Source organism: Camellia sinensis, chromosome 14 (assembly GCF_055761805.1).
Source record: "Camellia sinensis isolate YWXY chromosome 14, ASM5576180v1, whole genome shotgun sequence".
NCBI lineage: Eukaryota > Viridiplantae > Streptophyta > Magnoliopsida > Ericales > Theaceae > Camellia > Camellia sinensis.
Window position 1 is genome coordinate 134892466 of NC_138974.1, and position 18443 is coordinate 134910908.

The 18443-nt window shown below is 34.1% G+C and overlaps 1 protein-coding gene across 1 annotated transcript; it reads left to right on the top strand.

The window, feature by feature from the left end:
• The first annotated feature begins 1567 nt into the window (after positions 1–1567).
• Positions 1568–18068, top strand: LOC114262778 (uncharacterized). Its single transcript, XM_028203173.2, has 6 exons — positions 1568–1817; positions 1905–2129; positions 16379–16705; positions 16856–17017; positions 17266–17349; positions 17629–18068. The coding sequence occupies exons 1-6, from the start codon at positions 1788–1790 to the stop codon at positions 17737–17739; spliced, it is 939 nt and encodes a 312-aa protein (XP_028058974.2). The 5' UTR covers positions 1568–1787; the 3' UTR covers positions 17740–18068.
• The last annotated feature ends 375 nt before the right edge of the window (positions 18069–18443 follow it).

Here is an 18443-nt window from a genome sequence, read left to right on the forward strand (position 1 = left end):
AGTAGAGGTAAGTAATTATTACTTTGATTGTTCACTCAATCGTCTTTCTCCGTCTCTCTTTCTTCTTTTAATTTTTCTTTTCTCCACACTTGACAATTTTGAAGTCCTCTTCGTTGAGGCAAAAGAACCGTCAACACAATCGCTTGATAATTGGCTTGAATTTAATCTATAAGGAATTTTTCAATTCTTACTGGCACGCTTGCATTTATGGTATTTTTTTTCGTAGAAAAAATAAGCCAACGAATTTTAATATTAAGGTCTATTTTGGCAATTAATTTAAAGATCAATTTTTTTATTTTTATTTTTTTTGAATTTTTTGAGTCATGTTACCTGTATACTATTTTACATATTTTTTAAAAATAAAAAATAATAAAAGTTAAAGTATAAATTTTTTACTTGCTTTTCAAAATATGCCTAAGTCATAACAGTGCAGGTTCATTCGGAGGTATTTGTCAAACTTTGATGCTAACACGATTAGAAAGCAAACTTTGAAAATAGAGTATTTAAAAGGCAAACTTAAAAAAAAGAGTATTTATAATTTCCCACATCAAAAGAGAAAAACGGGCATTACAATTAGATTTAGGTCAAGTTTGACTATTTTAAATAAGTACATATTTTTTATTTTTTTATCTTTTTATCTTTTTTCTATCACATTATCTTTCTATTTTTCTGCACATCTTTTTGTAAAAAAATAAAAAATACACTTATTTAATTTATCCCAAACAACCTCTTAGTTATTTTTTTTAGGCAATTTCTCCTTTTGTCTTTTGGTCTTTGCATCGAGTGAGCAACATTAATAATCTTAACAACAATGATAGAGATTATTAATTTTGAATTTTAAAAAGACTACTAATGACATGACACTCAATAAAAAATAAAAATAAAACACTAAGATCAAAATATCAAATTATTCATAATGAAACCTACTACCACATCATTAATAATAACACTAATTAATACTCCCCTCATTTTCCTAATCTTAAATAACAAACTTTTGGATGTCGGTGAAAGATGATACTTTAATTAATAATCGTGCAGTGGGAGGGAGCAGTGTTCTGTCTGTCTTGGGAATACTACCCACCACCAACTTGCCTTTTTTCTGCATTGAACACGGATACGCAGGATTGTTTTTCATCTTCCATTTTTTATGAATAAAATACTCTTCTAACGTATAGATAAAATAAAAGATTAATATATTTAATTATTAATATTATAAATAATAATTTATAGTCACATTTAAGATTTCGTTTATTTTAATGTAAAATATTTTTTATCAAAAATATTTTATTTATTTTTTGTTTTTTTTATCAACTCATTTTCCTTTGTTTCATTGATCAAAAAACAAATAAAATATTTGTTAAGAAAAATATTTTTTTATATCATTTCTCAAAAATGAATTATTTTTAAAATTTTCGTAAATTAATTTTGACGAAATTGACTATCATTCATTACTTTTTTAACATATTTAGTATTTTTAAATAAATATCTTATCTTAATAAAAAGGTATAAATAATACTTTATTAATCAAAATTTCTTTTTTAAGTAATAAAATATTTTTATTTAAAGTATCAATCAAATACCAAAAAGTAAAAACAAAAATACTTTTTCTCTGTAGAAATTTTTACGTCGAAATGAATATAGTCGTACATAAATTTAATTTAACGCACTCGTGTATGGCGTGGGTAGCAAATGATGGAGAATGAAATATTGAGAAGAGCAAACAAATCTCTGGTGCCGACTGCCAGATCCTCACAGCTTCAGCTTCAGCTTTAGCTTTGACTCTCGGAATGGGAAAGAAACCCGTTAAGTACTGCGTGGTAATCTTTCTCTCTATACAATAACTTGTTCGATTTATTAATCCACGTGACTCATATTCTTTGTGTTGTGGGGGCTGGTGGGAGTAGGTGGACGCGTTCACCGGGTCGGGGTTGAAGGGAAACCCGGCGGCAGCTTGTTTGTTGGAGGAAGAGAGAGATGAAGAATGGTTGCAAGCAGTTGCAAGTGAGTTCAACCTTCCCGTAACCTGTTACTTGACTCGGATCACTCACCCCGAGTCGTGGGTTCATCACTCAAACTCCTCGTCCATAAACCCTCGCTTTCGCCTCAGATGGTTCTCTCCTACGGTCGAGGTCAGATTCCACTTCACCCCCGTTAAAAATATTTACTTAATTAAAAAAATGCTTTATCCACCAAAATAGAGGGACCTGACTCTGTCGCTCTTATCAACCGGTATATCAATTAAAAATATATAAATGCAAACAATTTAAACGAAATTAAATTCAATAAATATAACATTCCTTATTTAATTATTAATGTTTATAGAACTTTCTAATTGATTTGAATTTTTATTTTTATTTTTTTGAAAAGATACCCTAACTGATATTGAACAAGACTTTCAGGACAAGATTTTTAAGAACTTTTATATTTTTAGTTTTAATATTTTTGATGTATTATTAGAATTCTTGTAATTTAGTACAAATATTTTAGAATTATTAGGTTTCTTAATTTTATTATTTTAGAATTAGATTTTGATTAGGATTTTAAATAGTTTAGAATTTTAGTCTCTTAGATTTCCTAGTTCTCTTAAGTTTTTTAATTTGTGTTGATTTAAGTTTCCTAATTTATTTTGGAATCACTTTTTCTACAAGTATTAGGTTTAGTTTATTATAAATAAGCTTACAAGCATATGTAATTGATTCATTCAATAATATATTTTAAGAGTTTTTCTTCTATCTTCCTTGTGGATTCAAGAGTGTTCTTGTGGATTTAAGAATTCTCGTCTACTAGAACGATATCTAGTCTCGTATGCTTTATTCTGCTACGTCACTAACTAATGTGTAATTTTTCCAAAAAGAATTGCTTCTATTTCTTTCTGAAAAAATTAGTGAAATATGCTTCTTCAACTTTGTGTAATAGAAGAAGTCCAATATTTTTTTTTTATTAGCTAACGTCGCTCAATATTTTCACAACGAAAATTCTGTTGGAAATGGTAGAAAAATTTTGGGTAAAACCATAATTTTTTCTCAAGTTTAGTCTATTTTTTAGGTGGGCCCCGAGTGTCGATTTACTTGGGTCAAAGTGGTAACGCGTTCTATGCCGCGTTGTGATTCACGTGGTATATTTGGTTGCTCAAAACCATTACCGAGTGAATGGGAAATTGAAGCCAAAATGTGCTCCATGGAAATGAAGTTTTGGTAGAAATTCCTTAAGGTTGTAAATTGGCTTGTCCCACATTGATTTGGTGGGAAGTTTTGAAAGGGTTTATAAGGCATGGGTTTGGTACTTGGGGTGTGCCCCAAGGGGTACCCAAGTGTTTTAGAGGGAGAGGTTATGGGCAAAATGGGCTAGACCCATTGGACCCAAAAATCACCACGCGCGCCGCCGTCCGCTCGGGCTGGGCTAGGCTGGTAAAAAACATTTGAATTTAATTTTATTTTTTAGTAAAATAAAATCCAGAATTCAAATTAAACTGATTTGGATTTTTTGTACATCCAAACAGGACCCTTCCCGTTTTCAAACAGAAATAAACTAGTTTGGAATTAGTGCACACCCAAACAGGGTCCTTCCCGTTTTTGCTATCTGTTTGAATTGTTAATAGATTCAAATCTGTTTGAATTCAAAACCAACAGGTATCATACCTGTTCAATTTAAAACCAAGAGTCACCTTTACATCTATAAATAGGACCACCCTCATTTGATGTTATTCACTCAGAAATTTCGTATTTCACCTCTGTTAATTATATTCTTCATCTTGCTGCATTTTATTTCTGAAAGAAAGAGTGTAAACACTTAGTGTGTTCGTAAAGCAAACAATTTGTAGTGCTGCTATTGTTTGTGGTAAGATCATTTCATCCTGGGAGATAGACGTCCAAATTCTGAAAGCACCGTGGAGAGGACGAATCTGTCTTAAGGACACAATGTCAAACACTGAACTTGATCAGAAAATAATTCGAACAAATTAAATCAAGTAAGTTATTTAATTTATTTTTCAGTGTTGTTTTTATTTATTAAAATCATATTTAAATTTTATTTTTGTAACAAAATAAAATCTGTTTTTATTTATTTATTTTTATTTCGAGTTTGATTTTTGTAATCAAACAAATTCTCTCCTTTTTTTTATTTCTTTATATTCTTGATGTTGTTTGTACACAACAGAATTTAATTTATTTAAATACAGTGAAGATTGTCCTATAATCTTAAGACATATTCATTTTTTGGTATCTTCATTGTATTTAATTTTCTGTGTTTTCAAAGTAATATTCTGGTTGGAAAAACAAATAGTGATTTATGCTATTTGACAGATAGTAGTAATATACTGTCTCTTTTGTTTGACAACTAGTAGTAATATACTGGTGTCATTAACAATTGCAGAATATTATTTGGTGTTACAGAAAATTATTTTGGTATTTTATTTTTCTAGTTTTCGTAACAAGGAAAATAAAATTATATTATTTTCTAGCTTTAATAACAACGAAAATAAAATTATTTTGTGTTTTAATTTATTTTTTGATTTTGGTAACTAGAAAATTATTTTGTGTTTGTTCTGATTTTTGTAATCAGATAGTTTTGTGCTATTTTATTTTCTAGTTTCAGTAACAAGGAAAATAAAATTACAGTATTTTCTAGTTTTAGTAACAAGAAAAATAAAATGATTTTGTGTTATAATTTATTTTCTGATTTAAGTAACTAGAAAATTAATTTGTGGTTTGGTTTTCTGATTTTTGTAATCAGATATTATTCCGGTATTTTATTTTACTAGTTTTAGTAACAAGGAAAATAAAATTATTTTGTATTGTAATTTATTTTCTGATTTTAGTAACTAGAAAATTAATTTTGTTAATCAATCATGTAACTTTGTGACTCGGTCACATTCTGTTAATTTTGTAAGTAACTTATGGTTTCGTTTGGTAGACCATTTTTTTTTTTTGAACCCTTTGTGAAAATGTGTTAATTATTTTGACTTTATCATAGTTCATCGTGAGTATACATGGAAGAATTTGTTTCTAGGGTAAAATGTTAGTTTTACAAACTAATTTTATTTTTATGTGGATTCATAGTCTTAAATTGTTTCTGCACTTGAGTCGGAAAATATATATATGTATATATTCACAAGAATATTTTAATGCATATTTAATTTGTTTATTTATGTACAAATCAAACTTATTAAATGAAGGTATGTTTTGTCATTTTGAAGTTTAAAGTTTAAATGCATTGGATTTTATTTATGAGTTGAGAATCCTTTTATTTCATGATGCAAGTGATGGGATCGTGCATGATTAATTTATTTTGTTAATTCATTATTTTTAGTTGATGCGTTTGATATGCATGTATGATATCTACTCAAGTTATTTCTTAACAATAATTTCAAGTGATTTGGAATGATAAATTGTTATGTCGACTTTGGGCATAAGCAGGTTAATTTGAATATTTCTAATCAATTTTGAATGGGTGTTTAAACACCAGAGAAATTTAAACATGAAGATGCATGTAATTATATCGGTTCGTTTAATTGGGAAGTAATTTAAGAAATCTTTTATGTTGATTATTGAATTATGTGACATGAGATCTCATTAATAATTATTTTACTTGCGTAGTAGAATTTGTTAAACCATGAACCATTTTATTAATATGAGGGTGTATCTCTTGCATTAGTTGAGATAATTTAATTTTATTCTGTCACAAATATTTTTATGACAGTGACATTTATTTGTTATTGAGTTGTAAGAATATGTACAATCAAATGGGTTTTTGAATTGTTTGATTCTTAGGCAAAAATTTTTATGAGGATATGATTTTGTCAAAACATTAATTCTGATTTGTGTAGTCATAATTATTTTGGATTTTTTGATTTGAAATTTATGAATCAAGCACATCATAGATAAGAAATGATGAATTCCATGATACTAAGTTCAGGCTTACCGCAAAACTTGTGGGGGGAAGCAATATTGTCTGCTAATTATGTTCTTAATAGAATACCCCACAAGAAAACCAACAGCACTCCTTATGAATTGTGGAAAGGTCGACTGCCTTCCTACAAATACTTAAAAGTGTGGGGGTGTTTGGCAAAAGTTGAAGTATCTGTTCCTAAAAAGACTAAGATTGGACCAAAAACAGTAGATTGTGTGTTTATTAGTTATGCTCAGAATAGTAGTGCATATCGGTTTCTGACTTATAAATCAGAAATACCTGATATAAATGTGAACACTATTATAGAGTCAAGAAATGCTGTGTTTTTTGAACATGTCTTTCCTTACAAGAAATGACAGGAATTAAGTTCACAGAAAAGAACTTATGATTGTACACAAAGTCAAGAGACTAATGACAATCAAACACAAGAGACTAGTAATAGTCTCGACCAACAGGATTTAACTAATGATGAACCAAGATGAAGTAAGAGAGCGAGAACATTAAAATCCTTTGGTCCAGATTTTCTGACATACTTATTAGAAAATGAACCTCAAAGTTTTAAGGCAGCAATGACAGGTCCTGAAGCACCTTTATGGAAAGAGGCTGTTAATAATGAAATTGAATCCATTATGCAAAATCATACTTGGGAATTGGTGGATCTTCCACCAGGTTCTAAACCTCTTGGATATAAATGGATATTCAAGAGAAAAATGAAAGCAGATGGTTCAATTGACAAGTATAAAGCAAGACTTGTTGTTAAAGGTTACAGACAAAAGGAAGGTCTGGACTATTTTGACACATATTTCCCTGTGACAAGAATAACATCCATTCGCATGCTTATTTCTATAGCAACGTTGTTTAATTTAGAAATACATCAAATGGTTGTTAAGACAGCTTTCTTAAACGGTGATCTAAATGAAGAGATTTATATGGAACAACCCGAAGGGTTTGTAGTATCAGGGCAAGAAAAGAAAGTTTGTCAACTTGTAAAATTCCTTTATGGATTAAAACAAGCACCTAAGCAATGGCATGAAAAATTTGATCATGCAATGCTTACTAATGGGTTTAAGATAAACGAATGTGACAAATGCGTCTATGTTAAAAACACTGACCAAGGATATGTCATAGTTTGTCTTTATGTGGATGATATGCTTATTATTGGAAGCAGTCAAAACATGATCAAATCAACTAAGCAGATGCTTAACAAAAGATTTGATATGAAAGATATGGGGGTCGCAGATGTTATATTAGGAATGAATATTACTAAAACATCTGACGGATATGCATTATCTCAATCTCATTATATTGAGAAAATTCTTGATAAATTTATCAAGGATGATTTAAATTTAGCTAGAACACCTGTAGACATCAGTCTTTATTTATCAAAAAATAAAGGTGATGCAGTGTCGCAGTTAAAATACTCCCAAATCATTGGAAGCCTAATGTACCTAATGAATTGTACTCGTCCTGATATAGCTTATGCTATCAGTAAATTGAGTAGGTACACTAGTAACCTGGAGAAGACCATTGGAAAACGATCATTCGGGTTCTTAGATATCTAAGATTTACTCGTGATCATGGTTTGAACTTTACTCGATATCCAGCAGTACTCGAAGTTTATTGTGATGCCAATTGGATATCGGATACTAAAGATTCAAAATCCACTAGTGGATATGTCTTTACTCTAGGAGGCGCTACTGTTTCTTGGAAGTCCACGAAACAAACTTGCATCGCACGATCCACAATGGAATCCGAGTTCATTGCTTTAGACAAAGCAGGTGAAGAAGCAGAATGGCTTCGTCAGTTCTTAGAAGACATTCCAATGTGGCCAAAACCTGTGCCAGCTATTTGCATTCATTGTGATAGTCAATCTGCAATAGGTAGGGCACAGAATCATATGTATAATGGTAAGTCACGACATATTCGTCGTCGACATAATACCGTAAGGCAATTGTTGTCAAACGGAATAATCTCAATAGATTATATAAAATCTAAAGAGAATATTGCGGATCCGTTAACAAAAGGTTTGACAAAAGAGCTAGTGTATAGTTCATCGAAGAGGATGGGATTAAAGCCTATTACATAAGAGTCGTCATAATGGTAACCCTACTTATATGACTAGAGATCCCAAGAACTAAGTTCAAAGGGACAACTAAGTTATGTATGGCTCACCAGAAATCACCAAGGGATTAAAAATTCCCTACCCATTCCTATGGTGAAAGTGATATCTACAACATATGTTGTATGCAGGGGTATAAGGATAAGCTTTGCTTTTAATGATTACTTATATCTTGATTAAGGTATAAAATCAAGACGAGTATAAGGAGATACTCACAATAAGAATCACCTATATGAGTGTTAAGCTGGGGCCGGTTCTATGAGAATGAAAAGGCTAAATTTTCTAGAAACACTTATGAAAACCAAGCGCGTTCAAGGCCAAAATGAACACAACAGTGAGAACCACGATGTGTTAGAAGATATTTTGTGTGAAATCTATTGTCTTGGCTTACACAAACGGCTGAACAATTCAAGGCATCGCGTCCATTGGTTAGCCAGTAAGTCCGATAGGTTATCACTAGGGAAGGTTCAAGGCCGAAAACTACCTATCCTGATGCAAGATATTTTTCGACTTATACTCTTTCGTTAAGTCTGCATATTGTTGCATTTTCGTTGTCATCAAATTCCATTCATGTGGGGGATTGTTGGAAATGGTAGAAAAATTCTAGGTAAAACCAGAATTTTTTCTCAAGTTTGGTCTATTTTTTAGGTGGGCCCCGAGTGTCGATTTACTCGGGTCAAAGTGGTAACGAGTTCTATGCCGCGTTGTGATTCACGTGGTATATTTGGTTGCTCAAAACCATTACCGAGTGAATGAAAAATTGAAGCCAAAGTGTGCTCCATGGAAATGGAGTTTTGGTGGAAATTCTTTAAGGTTGTAAATTGGCTTGTCCCACATTGATTTGGTGGGAAGTTTTGAAAGAGTTTATAAGGCATGTGTTTGGTACTTGGGTTGTGCCCCAAGGGGTACCCAAGTGTTTTAGAGAGAGAAGTTATGGACAAAATGGGCTAAATCCATTGGACCCAAAAATCACCACGCGCGCGCGCCGTCGCCGCTGTCCGTCCGGCCGGGCGGGCTGGGCTGGGCTGGGCCTGGGCTTGGGCGCGGGTGCGTGGTGTGTGGTTGGGTTGGGCTTTTAATCTTTTTGGGTCAAAAACATTTGAATTTTATTTTATTTTTTGGTAAAATAAAATCCAGAATTCAAATTAAACTGATTTGGATTTTCTGTACATCTAAACAGGACCCTTCCCGTTTTCAAACAGAAATAAACTAGTTTGGAATTGGTGCACACCCAAACAGGGCCCTTCCCATTTTTACTATCTGTTTGAATTGTTAACAGATTCAAATCTGTTTGAATTCAAAACCAACAGGTATCATACCTGTTCAATTTAAAATCAAGAGTCACCTTTACATCTATAAATAGGACCACCTTCATTTGATGTTATTCATTCAGAAATTTCGTATTTCACCTCTGTTAATTATATTCTTCATCTTGTTGCATTTTATTTCTGAAAGAAAGAGTGTAAATACTTAGTGTGTTCGTAAGGCAAACAATTTGTAGTGCTGCTATTGTTTGTGGTAAGATCATTTCATCCTGGGAAATAGACGTCCAAATTCTGAAAGCACCGTGGAGAGGACGAATCTGTCTTAAGGACACAGTGTCAAACACTGGACTTGATCAGAAAATAATTCGAACAAATTAAATCAAGTAAGTTATTTAATTTATTTTTCAGTATTGTTTTTATTTATTAAAATCATATTTAAATTTTATTTTTGTAACAAAATAAAATCTGTTTTTATTTATTTATTTATTTTTATTTCGAGTTTGATTTTTGTAATCAAACAAATTCTCTCCTTTTCTTTATTTCTTTATATTCTTGATGTTGTTTGTACACAACAGAATTTAATTTATTTAAATACAGTGAAGATTGTCCAACAAATTCGACTCAGAGAAATTTTACCTGACTCAAAGTAATTTCACCCAAATTAGAAAAATTTCGGCCCTCAAAATTTTTCCAAGTCTAGCAAAATTCTCTAAATCAATTTTTTCTGTAAAAATATTAAGAAACTATAACTATTATAAAAATATTATATATCATTTATCTTATAAAATTTTAATATTAAGAACCTTAAACAAATTTCCCTTTATTTTTGTGAATGTTCCGTTCCGTTTTAGACGTTAGTGACAAAATTGAACTTTTTAGAGGGAAAATTACACTTATTGGCCCTATTTGTTTGTTTTATTTGGTGGTCCTACATAAATTATGTTAGTTTTGAGACAATACTATTCTCATGAAATTTTAAATCTTGGAAAGAAATTTTTAAATTTTAAATCTTAAACAATACTAGTCTCTCGAAATTTTAAATTTTAAGTCTTACATAAATAAGGTTTATTTTGAGATAATTCCGACTTAAATTATATGTTTTTGGATTAAAGATGAAAAGACTATTGCAAAACAATTTTTTATATACTTTACCTAATAACATCACACTATCATACACACAATTAGAAAGGATCTTCCAAACTAGTAATGGCATAAGTAGGCTTCTAATCGAGCCAAGTTGAGTTGAGAGCAGGGGTTGTTTAAATTTGATTTTACAATTTAATGAGTTTAAAATATGTTTAAGTTTCACCTTTTTATCTTTTGAGATCATCATGAGTGAGGTTGTAACTTGATCTTTTATAAGCCTATCAAACCGAGGTGGGAAAATAATTATAGCTTACAGTTGTGAGCATAAGCTGATAACCTGTTTGGTATAGCTGTGAGATTATAGATTTAAGTAGCGGAATATTGTTTGGTAAATAAACTGTAAAATAGTTTTTTCTGTATAATTGACTTTTTTGCCTTTATATGATATAAAAATGATAATTTTGTCAGTTTTTTTTTAAATTTTAATTTAAAAAAATTATTTCATTAATAAAAGTTAATATAATTAGTATTAATTAGTATCAACTAATATAAAAATTAATACACTTGATAAAAATGTAATAGAAGTATTATTGTAATAATTTTTTTTCATTATAAATTAATTAGTATCGATTAATTGCTTAATCAGTATCAATTAAGACTAAAATTATTAATCAATATCAATTAATGGCTTGATTAGTCTGAATTAATACTAAATAATTAGTATTTTAGAAATCATTATTTTCATTAACAATATCAATTGTTAATTTTGTTTAATTTATTAATTCATTGCAATTAATATCAATTAATATACATGTTATTTCATTTAATAGAAGTTATTTCATTTTTTTATTATTATTATTTTTTTTGTTTTCATTAATATAAATTAGAACAATTATTTCAATTTTTTTTTGTTATTTGTTGATATTAATTGAAATAAATTTATTTAAATTGTGCAATTTATTTTAATTGATTATTTTTGTTTTTAATTGGTAAAGAAATTACCAAATAAATTTATTTTTGTTTTTAATTATTATTTTTATTATTTTGTTTTTAATTATTATTTATTGATATTAATCGAAATAAATTTATTTAAATTGTGCAATTTATTTTAATTGATTATTTTTTTTTAATTTTTGTTTTTAATTGGTAAAGAAATTACCAAATAAATTTATTTTTGTTTTTAATTATTATTTATTGATATTAATCGAAATAAATTTATTTAAAGTGTGCAATTTATTTTAATTGATTATTTTTGTTTTTAATTTTTGTTTTTAATTGGTAAAGAAATTACCAAATAAATTTATTTTTGTTTTTAATAATTTTTTTTTCTTCTCTTCCTTCCTCATGAACCTTCTGTACGCCGGTAATCTGCAACCTAGCCACCACCGCGATCTGGAACGGCAGAGAGGGAGTGCTGTCGCTCGTCACCGTTCACCCGCCTGAACAACACCGGGATGGTTTATTGGTTCGTGAGAAAGAAAGAGAGAGAGAGAGATGACGGCAGATCGCGATGCCTAGGGTTTTGAGATCGCGATGCCTTGAGATCGCTATGACGGCAACTCTAGATCAACCCAGATCTTCATCTTCATCAACGAGCAATCTAGATCTTCATCTTCATCGAGAGAGAGAGAGAGAGAGCGAGAGAGAGCGAGAGCACAACGTCAGAAATTACCTCGACACGCCGAAAATCGCCTCCACACTGCCAGAAATCACCTTCATCGAGAGAGAGAGAGTGTGTGAACAGTGTTTTCAGACGGATATATATAATGGCATTTTCGTAAATAATGGAGATTAGGAGGGGCATTTAAGTCATTTTAGCACCCACAACACAGCCGTGCGCTTAAGCTATGAACTTAAGCATCTCCCGACCCACTTTCCAAATAAGTTGAAAATTAGCTTTATTTAAGCTATAAGTTGGTGAAATAATTTTTACCAAACACTCTAAAATAACTTATTTTAAGCTATAAGTGGCTTTAAGCTACAAACAAGTTTTACCAAACGGGGCTTGAGTTTTAATCCAAATAAAAAATTAATAACTTGTAAAATTAAATTTGACTCACTTATATAACGAGTCGAGTTAGAATATGTTGATAGATTTTACAACGTTAGGCATAAGTCTACCAAATGGGCAAAAATGATATTTAACAATTTGAATATTAGCCCAAATCCTACAATTATAAACACAACCTTCTAAAGGCTGATGGCAAAATCATAAATATCATTTTTGCCCACAATCCACTTGTATTCAAAGTTCACTACATGTATACAAATCCACCAGCAGTATGAGAAAATAGTAAAAATGTTGCTCTATCCAGATCAGATATTCAAAAGCTAAAACAAGGAATGCAGATTTGTTAGGAACAAAGACACCCAGAGAATTATCTCACACACACAGAGAACACAATATTTACGTGGTTCGGCCCAATGCCTACATCCACGGACAGAAATGGGAATTATCACTAAAATGGAGCAAAAATACAATAACAGAGGAGGAGATGAAACTCACTCAACTCACAGCTCTCACTCTCCAATTTCTGATGATACAAACCCCTCCTCACTCATCTCAATTTATAACCAAGAGAGGAGGAGTAGGTGAAGTGCTAGCCATAATTGGCCAAGGTGGTGCCACCCCCACTATCTTCCATTAGTGAGTTAGTGTTGCCCTCCACCACCTTCTTTTACCACCTAGTGCCACCCACACTATGTGGATGGTGGGCTCTTTACCATGTGGGTAGTGGATGGAGCCAACAATTCTCCCCCTCCACGCCCACATGGACAACTGACTTTTCAGCTTGGACTGCCAAGACACAGCTCCCCCTGATTGGATGCCCTGTACCCCCTGCTTGGGATACCCTTGCATTACCGTACAACTCCTTGCATGATGAACACGGGAGCAACTAGAAAACTTCAGAGTTTGACACATCAATATCCTCAATTTTCCTTGCTCGGAGCTTATTTCTAAACAACCAGCCTTTGCTTTCTGCACTTCAGAACAACTTCCCAGCGATCTCATACGCCCGTTGTCTGTGCTGCAATCCCTGATGTTCGGTTCTGTCTCACTTGTACGTCCGTTCTGATGTTTGACAGTTAGCCCTTCTGCCAAGACAACTTCCACCGGTCTGTACAAGTTACCACTATACAACTCCGTGCATAGTGCTTGCACCCCCTTATTGGAGTGCATTGCAAAGCTCACTTTGCGACTTGAGATTGCATCCCTCCCTTCCATGCATCTTTTGAGAGGTTGCAAAATGTCTCTAACACGGAAGCAAAAGAAACTCTCTTCTTCACTGGCATAGTCTCTACAGACTTGGTTTCTTTGCTCTGAACTTTCTTCAAGATTGGCTTCACTGGCTCAGATCTGTGCACCTTTGAACTGCCTCATTGCGTTCCCGTGCATCGTTTTCGCCATTCCTGATGAAAGCCTTGCTCAATCATACGCTTTGGTTGCGTATGTTCTCTCTTTGTACCCTTCGACTGGCATTTGACAACACTCATCTTTGTCAAAACTTCTCCTTCCAGTCTATACAGTTTGTTGCACAATTTGCCTTGCAACATTTCTCTATCACCTTTGTGTACATGAAGAACCCCGCCACTAGATGAGAAACAATTTCCTTTTAGATCTAGCATACTCAGAGAGATTAGATTCCTCCGTACTCCTGGCACATGTCGGACCTCAGATAAAATTACTTTTCTTCCAGTCTTAGTAAGGAACCGCACTGTCCCTATGCCGACAACTCTGTTCACTGTGTTGTTGGCCATCCGGATAGTGCTACCGCTGACTCTTCGATAAGTGGAGAAAAGCTTCTTATCCGCACATATGTGGAACGTACACCCTGAATCCAAAATCCAGCCGGGTGTCTCCAACTCTGACGAGATTGTAAGCAACATCTCTTCATCGTCAGAGGAATGCACTGCAACTGCTGTAGTTGAGGGACCTCCGTGTCCCTTAGCCTTCTCTTTGGCTTGTTTGTCCGCCTTTTTCTCTGGGCAATCTCTTATTACGTGATCCTCTTGATCACAGTAAAAACACCTCCTCATGTTGTCCTGTCTGGACTGTGAACGCCCTCTGCTTTTACTTCTTCCTCTACCTCTGCCCCTTTCTCTATCTCTGCCTCTACTTTCTGTGACAAGGGCATGGGACTGCTCTCCTTCCATCTCTCTCTTCCTTGCCTCCTCGTTGAATAAGGCGTCTGTGACCATCCCCATGGTCAGCTTCCCTTCGGGTGCAGAATTACTGAGAGAAACCACCAACGTCTCCCAGCTGTCTGGTAAGGAACTGAGTAATAATAATGCTTGCATCTCATCCTCCAACTCCATTTTGATTGATGCAAGCTGGTTCACAAGGCTGTGGAATTCACTGGTGTGTTCAGCAACAGACACACTATTCTTCAGCTTCAGGTTTATAAGCCTTCTCATTATCAAGGCTTTGTTCCGTGCGGTCTTGGACTGGTACATGCCCTCCAATTTCATCCATAGGGCATAGGCGTCTGTCTCTTGGGCAACATGGTGGAACACACTGTGGTCAATCCACTGTCTGATTTGACCGACAGTCTTCCGGTTGGTTTTTATCCAGTCCCCATCCTTGTCTCCATCTGGTTTGACCCCCTTTAGCGCTATAGGGTCAAACAAATCTCTACAATACAGGACGTCCTCCATCCGCGGCTTCCATATCGCATAATTAGAAGCGTTCAACCAAATCATCGGCCCTAAAGCTGATGTGGATTTCTCCATCATCCAGAAAGTAATCTCTGTTTGAAAAACAGGCTTTGCTGTGAAGTCCGGACTGCTCAAATTAGCCGGAAAAGCACTTCGGATTGCCAAAATAAAAACTGCGAATTTTTGAAAAATTTATTTGCAAAATCTGACCGTACGGATGTGTCCGGAATACTCCAAATAGTCAGAAACCACTATTGGATCACCAAAAATGGACTCCAAATGGATTCGATCAAGCCAAAACAATTTTAACGGTTCAGATCGGCAGAATCTGGTGCGCCTGAGAAGCACCAGATTTTTCTCCGGTTCGGCTGGCGTCTGGCTGACGTCAGCGGCTCGGTCAGCGGCTCAGGCTCGGTCAACGCGGCTTCGGCTCAACGGCTCGGCTTCGATCGGCTGATGACGTCGGCTGGCGTGGGCACGTGCGGCGCGTGTCTGGCACGCGCGGTCCCTCAGTCGTCGTCTTCCTTGAAGCGCGCGTGGGGCGCGTGGGTGCGATTGGGATCACGCGCCGGGTGCCTGAACGGCGCGTGGTGGCGCGTGGAGCGACTGGGATTCACGCGCCAACTTCCAAGGGCGCGTGAGAGCTCGTCCGGCCTCCGTTGGGTGTCTGCTTTATATTTCTGGACTCCTCTCGTCGAGCCCTTGCTCCTGGTATGCTCAAAATCTGATTTCGAGCAATACGATTTCTGGGCAGTTTCGAACAACACGCTGTTTTTGTTCCGAAACGCCACCAACGAGGCTCTGATACCACTTGTTAGGAACAAAGACACCCAGAGAATTATCTCACACACACAGAGAACACAATATTTACGTGGTTCGGCCCAATGCCTACATCCACGGACAGAAATGGGAATTATCACTAAAATGGAGCAAAAATACAATAACAGAGGAGGAGATGAAACTCACTCAACTCACAGCTCTCACTCTCCAATTTCTGATGATACAAACCCCTCCTCACTCATCTCAATTTATAACCAAGAGATGAGGAGTAGGTGAAGTGCTAGCCATAATTGGCCAAGGTGGTGCCACCCCCACTATCTTCCATTAGTGAGTTAGTGTTGCCCTCCACCACCTTCTTTTACCACCTAGTGCCACCCACACTATGTGGATGGTGGGCTCTTTACCATGTGGGTAGTGGATGGAGCCAACAAGATTCTTAAATCCTAAAATAAGACAATCCAAATCCAAGCTCAGAAGAAACCTCTGAAATGAAAAATTAAAAAAATGTAAGGACATCTATATGTTTCATCTGGACATAAAATAAAATTGATGCACATGCTTTCAGGTTAAACTCTGTGGCCATGCAACCTTAGCAGCTTCACACTTTCTATTCACATCTGGTTTGGTAAATGGAAATGAAATCGAGTTTATGACACTATCAGGAGTTTTGACTGCTAAAAGAATTCCAGAAGTCAAACAAACACATTCCTTGAACTTGAAGAACAATAGTAGTGAAGAATCACAGGATTGTTTTTCAATTGAGTTGGATTTTCCGGTAGTCCCACTTGTTGAATCCGATTCTTCTACAGAGGAGGAGTTTCTATCAATTTCTAAAGCCTTGAATGTTGCTTCCGTGATTGACTTCAAGAAAACCGGTGCACAAGACCACATTGTATGTTTTCTTGATTCTTAGCCAATTTATAGTCTACTCACAAGTATGCAACTTTGTATTTGGATTGAAACTACATATAAATGAAAAAAAAAAATGATGGTTAGATTGCAAAGATATTCAGATTAAGATGATATATATGTATTTGGGCAGGTTGTGCTTGGATTGGGAAAGACTGTAGCAGATCTACAGCCCCAGTTCGACGAAATACAAAAATGTCCAGGAAGGGGACTCATTGTTACAGGGCCTGCTCCTGCAGGATCTGATTTTGACTTTTTTAGTCGCTTTTTCTATCCAAAATTGGGAGTCATGGAGGTAATATAAACTACTTCATGAGTTCTATCAGTTCATTTGATCTTTAATTTTTAGCCAAGTTTGCCCTTTGATTTTGTGGGTAAACAAAACATTGTCTTCATCATTCTTGAACTTTGCATGTACTTTTAAAATGTAAAAGACCAGAAATCTTCATATGGTCTGTGGTTGTAGTTTGTAGACAAAGTACTGCACATTGGGTTTGTTTCTTTTTTTCCCACTCATATGTTACTGGAAATGTTACATTTCAGGATCATGTTTGTGGGAGTGCACATTGTGCCTTAGCAGTCTATTGGTCTAAAAAGTTGGGGAAAAATGATTTTGTTGCATATGCGGTAATCTCTCTCTCTCAATTATTCAGCAACACCACGTTGATAGTGTAACTGACTAATAGCAACACACGTTGATAGTGTTTTGAGAAGACTGAATAATTTATGAGAAAATGTTATGAACTCCAAATAAATTATCAAATTTCTTATCAAATCTCTCACAAAAAAAAATTTGATAATTTATTTGGAGTCCCTAACATAACTCTAATTTATGCTCTCTCACTTCCGTGCCTCGATTGCGTGGTTTTTGGTTCATTCATGAGTTGTACTGTTTACTTGATGCAGGCATCACCAAGAGGTGGGACGCTAAACCTCCATTTTGACGAAAAGAGACAGAGAGTGCTACTTAGAGGGAAAGCCATCACTGTAATGAAAGGTTGTCTTTTAATTATTTAGGAGCTAAGTTACCCCATATTTGCTTCTGTGAAATGAGTCAATTGAAATAAAAGGCCACCGAGCAGCAACAACGACGACGACGACAAAAAAAAAAAAAAAAAAAAAAAAAAAAAAAAAAAAAAGGCCACTCGTGAACTACATTTGATTTTATTTGAGAATTAATGTACTGTACTATTTGCATTTTGGTTCCTGTGTTTCCAAAAAGATCTATGGCTTTTTTATTCAGAATTGACACATTAAAAATGTGGATATTAAAATGCCTGTCTTAACTCGATGAATAGATGTAATGATGGGCCCTTCCCCCAATTGAAACATGAATATTGCATGCATGGAGACATTTGATGTTTTTAGTTAGTTTAGATTGCTTAAAAATCTCATGTGATATGGTGTCGTCTTCTATATCTCTTTGAAAATAATACATTATGTCAAACATATTATTAACTGGAGTGGAGATAATAAAATGATGATGATTTAAATCAATACTGAATGATGTTTTCAGTATTGATTTTATCACTTTAAACTAACTGCTTATATTTTTAAAAATGTCATTATCACATCACATTATTTTCATTAATAGTTTTGCATGAAAATTACGAATAGAAAGAAATGGACAAGGGAGATGGCATTTAAATTTTCAATTCTATTGATGCGATCTGCCTCCTCAAATAAACTTGATTTATTATTATTATTATTATTTCCTTCTA

Coding starts and splice junctions, on each gene's coding strand:
- LOC114262778 (XM_028203173.2), top strand. CDS start 1,788: ATGGGAAAGAAACCCGTTAAGTACTGCGTG. Junction 1,818..1,904: donor AACCCGTTAAGTACTGCGTG/GTAATCTTTCTC, acceptor TGGTGGGAGTAG/GTGGACGCGTTCACCGGGTC. Junction 2,130..16,378: donor GGTTCTCTCCTACGGTCGAG/GTCAGATTCCAC, acceptor ACATGCTTTCAG/GTTAAACTCTGTGGCCATGC.